General features: G+C 39.1%; 1 protein-coding gene across 3 annotated transcripts in view; it reads right to left on the bottom strand.

Annotated features, from left to right (window-relative positions):
• Window positions 1-8,391, bottom strand: part of EXOC6B (exocyst complex component 6B) — a 765,574-nt gene extending 757,183 nt beyond the window's left edge. For all 3 annotated transcript variants that reach the window (XM_063078345.1, XM_063078346.1, XM_063078344.1), the window contains exon 1: window positions 8,167-8,391. In XM_063078345.1, the coding sequence (XP_062934415.1) occupies window positions 8,167-8,279 (113 nt within the window). In that variant the 5' untranslated portion in view covers window positions 8,280-8,391. The remainder of the gene's footprint in view (window positions 1-8,166) is intronic.
• Between the last annotated feature and the right edge of the window lie 283 nt (window positions 8,392-8,674).

Here is an 8,674-nt window from a genome sequence, read left to right on the forward strand (position 1 = left end):
GCAAAGTCAAACAAACTCCGTGACAGGGTCTTAAATGTTAAATTTCTGCCACAAATAAGGAATATAAATTTCATGGCAAGTAGATCAAAATCAATCAACCAAGAGGAATCTGGTTACAAAAGATGGCACTCAAAAATGATACTGGAACAACTGAATATCCACATGCCAAAGAATGAAACTGGACACCGTTTTTACATCATATACAAAAATTAACTTGAAATGGATCACAGACCTAAATATAAAAGATAAAATTATAAAACGTTTAGAAAAAATATAGGAGCAAATCTTCATGATCTTGGGTTAAGTAAAAGCTTCCTAGATATAACACCAAAAGCCGAGACAAAAAAAAAGAAAAAAATAGATAAACGAGACTTCATCAAAACTAAAAACTTTTGTGCACCAAAAGTCAAGAAAGTGAAAGATAAATTGTGAAAAGACAGCTCACAGAAGGGGATAAAGTATTTGCAATCTTATATCTAATAAGGGACTTATATTAAGACTACATAAAGAACTCCTACAACTCAACAATAAAAAGACAAATAACACAATTTTAAAATGAGCAAAGAATAAAAGAATATAAACAGACTAATAGGCACATGAAATGAATAGCTATTAGGGAAATGTAAATCAAAACTATAAGGAAATGCAACTTCACACCCACTAGTATGGCTAATAAAAAAGATAATAACAAAAGACAATAACAAGGATATGGAAAAATTGGTACTCTCATACATTGCTGCAGGAATGTAATATGGTGCAGACACTTTGGAAAACAGTCTGGCAGTTCCTCAAAATGTGAAACATACAGTTACCACATGGCCTAGAACTTTCACTCCTAGATATATTCCCAAGAAAAATGAAAACATGTACACACAAAAACTAGTGCACAAATGGTCACTGTAGCATAGTTCATAACAGGCCCAAAATGGGAACAATCCAAACATCCATCAAGTAATGAACATATACAACATGGTATATCCACATAAGGGAATATTAGCAGAAAAGAAATAAAGTATTGATACACACTACCACATGGATGAACCTTGAAAATGTTATACTAAGTTACAAAAAAATATACACTGCATGATTCCCTTTATACAAAATGTCCAGATGTCCAGAATAGACAAACCCGTAAAGAAGGAAAGTAGCGACTGCCTGAGGGGGGAGGGGATCAGAATGAAGAGTGGCCACTAATGTGTGTAAGGGTTTCTTTCTGGGGTGATTAAGACATTCTAAAATTAGACTGTGGTGATTGCTGCACAACCCTGTGAATATACTAAAAATCACTTAATTATACACTTTAAACGGGTGAATTGTATGATATATGAATTTTATCTCAATAAAGCTATTTTATAAATGGCAATATATTTCACTGTTCAATTTTAAAGAAAACAAAATCTTAAATAGCAATTAGACTGAATGTTAATTGCTATTACTCAGAGAGCAAAGTAAGGAAATGACTTCTACTGAGTATGTGATATGAAAGAAGTGCAGAAATATAGAGATGGGATTTTCTTTTTTTTCTTTTTACATTTAGCACAGACTTTATTTTTTTGTTTGTTTTTTGTTTTTTGTTTTTTAATTTTTTTCTTAATTTTATTTTGTCGATATACAATGTGGTTGATTATTGTGGCCCATTACCGAAACCTCCCTCCCTCCTCCCTCTCCCCCCTCCCTCCGAACAATGTCCTTTCTGTTTGCTTGTCCTATCAACTTCAAGTAATTGTAGTTGTTCTGTCTTCCCCCCCCCCCCCGGTTTTTGTGTTTGTGTGTGTGAATTTATTTATTTATTTTTAGCTCCCACCAATAAGTGAGAACATGTGATATTTCTCTTTCTGTGCCTGACTTGTTTCACTTAATATAATTCTCTCAAGGTCCATCCATGTTGTTGCAAATGGCAGTATTTCATTCGTTTTTATAGCTGAGTAGTATTCCATTGTGTAGATGTACCACATTTTCCGTATCCACTCATCCAATGGTGGACATTTAGGCTGGTTCCAACTCTTGGCTATTGTAAAGAATGCTGCAATGAACATTGGGGAACAGGTATACCTTCAACTTGATGATTTCCATTCCTCTGGGTATATTCCCAGTAATGGGATACCTGGGTCATATGGAAGATCTATCTGCAATTGTTTGAGGAACCTCCATACCATTTTCCATAGAGGCTGCACCATTTTGCAGTCCCACCAACAATGTATGAGAGTTCCTTTTTCTCCGCAACCTTGCCAGCATTTATCGTTCAGAGTCTTTTGGATTTTAGCCATCCTAACTGGGGTGAGATGGTATCTCAGTGTAGTTTGGATTTGCATTTCCCAGATGCTGAGTGATGTTGAGCATTTTTTCATATGTCTGTTGGCCATTTGTATATCTTCCTTAGAGAAATGCCTACTTAGCTCTTTTGCCCATTTTTTAATTGGGTACCAAAACCTGTGGGATACTGCAAAAGCAGTATTAAGGGGGAAATTTATTGCATTAAATGCTCACCTCAGAAGAATGGAAAGATGGCAAGTGAACAACCTAACACTTCTCCTTAAAGATCTAGAAAAACAAGAACAATCCAAACCTAAAGTTAGCAGACGGAAAGAAATCATTAAGATCAGAGCAGAACTGAATGAAATTGAAACCCAAAAAACAATACAAAAGATCAAAGAATCAAAAAGTTGGTTTTTTGAAAAGATAAATAAAATTGACAAACCACTAGCATGGCTAACAAAAAAAAGAAGAGAGAAGATTCAAATAACAAAAATTAGAAATGAAAAAGGCGATATTACAACTGATTCATATGAAATACAAGGAATCATTCGAGACTACTATAAACAACTATACGCCAACAAGTTTGAAAATCTGGAGGAAATGGATAAATTTCTGGACACACACAAGCTCCCAAAACTGAGCCATGAAGATATAGAAAATCTGAACAGACCAATAACAATAAAGGAGATTGAAGCTGTTATCAGAAAGCTCCCAACAAAGAAAAGCCCAGGACCAGATGGATTCACAGCAGAATTTTACCAAACATTCAAAGAGGAATTGACACCAATTCTTTACAAACTATTCCAAAAGACTGAAACAGACGCAAGTCTTCCAAACTCTTTCTATGAAGCAAACATCATCCTGATACCAAAACCAGGTAAAGATATAACCAAAAAAGAAAACTACAGGCCGATATCCTTGATGAATATAGATGCAAAAATCCTCACTAAAATACTAGCAAACAGAATACAGCAACACATACGTAAAATTATTCACCATGATCAAGTGGGATTCATCCCAGGGATGCAAGGTTGGTTCAACATACGCAAATCAATAAATGTGATACACCATATTAATAAAATCAAACACAAGGACCATATGATCATCTCTATAGATGCTGAAAAAGCATTTGATAAAATTCAACACTCATTCATGACAAAGACCCTCTATAAGTTAGGTATAGACGGAAAGTATCTCAACATAATTAAAGCCATATATGATAAACCCACCGCCAATATCATCCTGAATGGGGAAAAGTTGATAGCTTTTCCTTTAAGAACATGAACTAGACAAGGATGCCCACTCTCACCACTCCTATTCAACATAGTGTTGGAAGTACTAGCCAGAGCAATCAGAGAAGAGAAGGAAATAAAGGGTATCCAGATTGGAAAAGATGAAGTCAAACTGTCCCTGTTTGCAGATGACATGATCCTATATATTGAACAGCCTAAAATCTCTACAAAAAAACTCTTGGAATTCATAAATGATTTCAGCACAGTAGCAGGATACAAAATCAACACACAAAAATCAGTAGCATTTCTTTTCTCCAATAGTGAACATGCAGAAAGAGAAATCAAGAAAGCCTGCCCATTTACAATAGCCACCAAAAAAAATAAAATACTTAGGAACTGAGTTAACCAAGGAGGTGAAAAATCTCTATAATGAGAACTACAAACCACTGCTGAGAGAAATTAGAGAGGATACAAGAAGATGGAAAGATATCCCATGCTCTTGGATTGGAAGAATCAACATAGTGAAAATGTCCATACTACCCAAAGTGATATACAAATTTAATGCAATCCCCATCAAAATTCCAATGACATTTTTCTCAGAAATGGAAAGAACTATCCAGACATTTATATGGAATAACAAAAGACCACGCATAGCCAAAGCAATACTGAGCAAAAAAAATAAAGCTGGAGGCATAACACTACCTGACTTTAAACTATACTACAAAGCTATAATAACCAAAACAGTATGGTACTGGCATAAAAACAGACACACTGATCAATGGAATAGAATAGAGAATCCAGAAATCCACCCACACACCTACAGCTATCTGATCTTTGACAAAGGCACCAAGCCTATACACTGGGGAAGAGACTGCCTCTTTAACAAATGCTGCTGGGAGAACTGGATATCAATATGCAGGAGAATGAAACTAGACCCATACCTTTCACCATACACTAAAGTCAACTCAAAATGGATTAAAGAATTAAATATAAACCCTGAAACAATAAAACTTCTTAAAGAAAACATAGGAGAGACACTTCAGGAAATAGGACTGGACACAGACTTCATGAATACGACCCCAAAAGCACGGGCAACCAAAGGAAAAATAAACAAATGGGATTATATCAAACTAAAGAGCTTCTGCACAGCAAAAGAAACAATTAACAGAGTTAAAAGACAACCAACAGAGTGGGAGAAAATATTTGCAAAATATACATCTGACAAAGGATTAATATCCAGAATATACAAGGAACTCAAACAACTTTACAAGAAAAAAACGAGATGGGATTTGAAAAATGAAAACATGGAACTATTGTTGATGAGTGATTTGAAATCAAAATTTTCGTATCTGTACTACAAAGCAGGAATCAATACTACTTTAAAAACAAGACAGGCCCTAACATCCTATGGGCCTCTTTCCAAAATTAGGACTTTCAGCCAACAAAATAATTTTTAAGATGAAGACAAAGAAGAGATGGCTGCTTTCCTAAAAGAATTTGCTAGGCAACAGCCTCTATATGTGTGGATATGCTTGGGCCTTTCAGAATTACAATGAAAAGAGAGAGGCACTTCCTTACAACATATGGGAATCTACCAACATTGCATGTATGGTTCAAGACTAAAATAAAAATTTTATATAATAAAAGTCAAGCCACTTTGCCTTCTCAAACAAAAAGGGGTAAGACTGGAAAAGCAATTTGGTATCACAGCATAGAAAGAAACGAAGTACAGACACAAAAATAATAGTTGGCAAAGGAAAGAGTCTGGTTAGGCAACATAGCTAAGTATATTTTTTCGAAGAGCAGGAATTTTAGGGATGGTTATACTAATCTTATCTGCTATCAATTTACTACTATTCTCTATTCTTTAGTTCCTCTTCAGTTAGAAAACCTATCTCAGGAACAGCTAAGAATCTGGTGGTGCCTTTAAAAAGCTGCCTCAAAAAATGGAGGAAACAGAAAAGACATACTATGAAGAGGGGTAGAAAAGTTTGAGATTTACATTTGAGGGTAGTTAGGGAAGAAAGCCTACTGCCTTAGTCAAACCTGTTTAACGATTGGGACGGAAAGAAAAGGAGATAATGACAATGGAAGTACATCTAGGGTAAGGCATGGGATCTGAAACACCAAGTCTGTGCATGTTGCTGCTTCTGAATGGGACACGGAAAAATGTTGAGATCATCCCCTATAAACATGTCAGAGACAAGGGGACAAGCTACACTAAAGACAAAGACAAAGACAATGAGTACTACTTGTATTACAGGATGTTCAAGTGATTGAACCTTGGATCTGATAACAAGATTTAGGATTATGTGCCAAAGAAAAGATGAGACCAAAAATGAAAAGCCCCTAATAATGATACAGGGAGTCAGGAAAAGCAACTAAAACTAGTAGGATAGTGTATACACTCAGTGATAACAACGAAGCAAATTTTAGAGAGAATGGGTAACTTATATTTGAACATAATGCATATATATTCTTTAAGTCAACATACATAAAAGTATAGGCCAAAATTCAATTGATACAAATACATATTACCATTTAGTGGAGGGTTAACATAATAAATCACAACAAACTAAACTGATAACACTAAATTAAAGTCATTTACCTTATGAAACAAAAATGACAGCAATTGGAAACCACAAGCAACTCAAAACAACACTGATGGTGCTCTGATAAAGAATTCCTCCTGAAAACTTTGGAAACACCAGCTGCTCCAGTGGGAGCTTTGCTAGGCTGCCAACTGTAGCTCAGCAGCCAAATAATATCAAAAAAGCATGCACAGTAACATTTTAATTTATGACCAAATATTGGGCCAGCCCGTGGCTCACTTAGGAGAGTGTGGTGCTGATAACACCAAGGCCAAGGGTTCGGATCCCTATATAGGGATGGCCGGTTAGCTCACTTGGGAGAGCGTGGTGCTGACAACACCAAGTCAAGGGTTAAGATCGCCTTACCGTTCATCTTTAAAAAAAAAATATATATATATATATATATACACACACACACACACACACACACACACACACACACACACAGACAGACAGACAGACAGACAGACAGATAGATAGATAGATAGATAGACAGACAGATAGATAGATAGATAACCATTAATGATGAATTTAGTAGAATAATTGTAAGTAGCACTTAGCTTTTATAAAAGTAAAAGACTATGAAATGAGGATCACTGACCCTTAAAAGCTTAAGAAAATGAGAAATGAGAGGAGGAGGATGATCACCATCACAATGCAGTTGGGGGGTCAGGGTGAGGGTAGAAATTAAGTGCAATAGGTGGGCCAAAAAGGGAATCGGAAGTCACTTTAAAGGGGCAAAAGACACTACTAAGAATGGTTATGCCCAGGAATGGCATCGGGAGAACTGTGCTAACAATGTGCCCCGGAAAAGGACGTTGTGCAGGTGGAGATGAGGAGCACGGTCTCCAGCCTGCCCTTCCTCCAATCTCTCTTTAATGAGGCAACTCTCCTCATGAAAAAGAAGGCAGTGAGTAGTAACTTTTTTTTTTGAAGGGAGGAGTAGTGACTCAAGAAGGCACAAGGAGAGGAAGATAACTATCTTATCTATTGGCTGCATGGAGATCAGAACTCACCACAGGAAGGGATGAGGACGAGTTAGTTCTAGCGCAACAGTAATCCAAGGGGAAAGTAGCTCAAAATTGAGCTTGGTAAATAATTATCAACAGAAAGTACGGAAAGTATGGGTAATCCCCAACTGAGGCAGAACAGTGGTTAAGAGTCTAGATCCAGACTGCCTGAGTTGGAATTTCAAGTGCTGCACTTTATTTTCTCTGTGACCTTGAGCAAGTCACTTTCACCGCTCTGTGCCTCATCTGTAAAATGAGAGTAATAATAGTACCTACCTAATAAATAGGATTGTTTTGTGGTTTACATAAGTTATATTTGTAAATACACTACAATGTCTTGTACTGTATACAACAAGTGCTACCTAAATTTTGTTAGGTTGAGGTACGTCGGGGTTTGTTTCGACATCTCCAAATAAAAGGGAGGTGTGCATGAAAAGTAATGGTAACTGGGGCGCAGGAGCGGGGTAAATTTTCCTCAGAAATGAGAATACCTAAATGCTGCACCTTAAGGAGGGGTCGTCCTCCTAACGGTTCAAGGAGCACAGGCTCCCAGGAGAGGGGCGAGGGTTGAGGAAAACTTTCTTCCTTCTAGGGCCTAGGATTTTCGGGGACTCGTTTCTAAGAAGTGATTGTGATTTTTGAAGCAAGAGTTTAATTTCGAGCAACAGACCATGGGGTGAAATTCTGTTTTGTCTGAAGAGCAGTACTCACACCTAGGGCAGGATGGGGTTTGAGTTGGAGGGAGAAGGATGATGTCCCCAGGCGGAAGATCTGCTAAGAGCCACCACCATCTGCCGGGCGCTCTCGTTCCCTGGCGCTGGCTGCCCCAGCCCGGTGGGAGGCAGGAAGAGGCTCATGAGTAACTGGGCTGTGGGGCGCCGGCGGATGGGAAGGGACCCGACGTCCGGGCTGCGAAAGGAGACCAGCCTCGCCCAGGGCGCAGGTAACTAGTGGGTCTCTTCAAAGGGAGGGGCCGGCGCCAGCCCTGCGGGCAGCCGGACGGCGCTCAGACCCAAAGGAGCCTTCCCCGAGGTCCCACCCGTGCCCGCCCGTCTGTGGCCCCGGCACCCGGGGTACCTGAGCGTGGGCCCGATGCAGGCCGTGTCGGTGCTCTCGATCTCTCGTAGGATCCGCTCGTGCTCTGCCGCTGTCTCCAGGCTCTCCGCCTCCGCCATTTTACCCCTCTCCATAGACTGGGGGCGCCCTGCAGTGTGTCCTCTCCTTCAGCTTGTCTCACCTTTCGCTCCCTCACACTCTCACCGCAGGTTCCACAGTCGTCCCAGCCTCCAGCTAACCGCAAGACGACCCCTCCCTCAGCTTGGCACGCCCCCTTGCGTCATCGCGTCGGCCGACGTTCCGCGCAATGTCCTCTGGGATTTGTAGTTCCCTGGGCAAAGTTAGGTTGGGTTCCATTCATTTATTCTTTGAGTACACAATTCCGTGTTGAAAACCCACCATAAGCCAGGAACCGTTAAGGACACCGCATGTACAGTGATAATCAAGTCAGGCAATGGCACTAATCCTGAAAATTCTTGTTTAACACCTTTGCCACAAAGTGCAAAAGTCTCCTTAGGCACAAATAATA

This window comes from Cynocephalus volans, chromosome 14 (genome assembly GCF_027409185.1).
Source record: "Cynocephalus volans isolate mCynVol1 chromosome 14, mCynVol1.pri, whole genome shotgun sequence".
Classification (NCBI taxonomy): domain Eukaryota; kingdom Metazoa; phylum Chordata; class Mammalia; order Dermoptera; family Cynocephalidae; genus Cynocephalus; species Cynocephalus volans.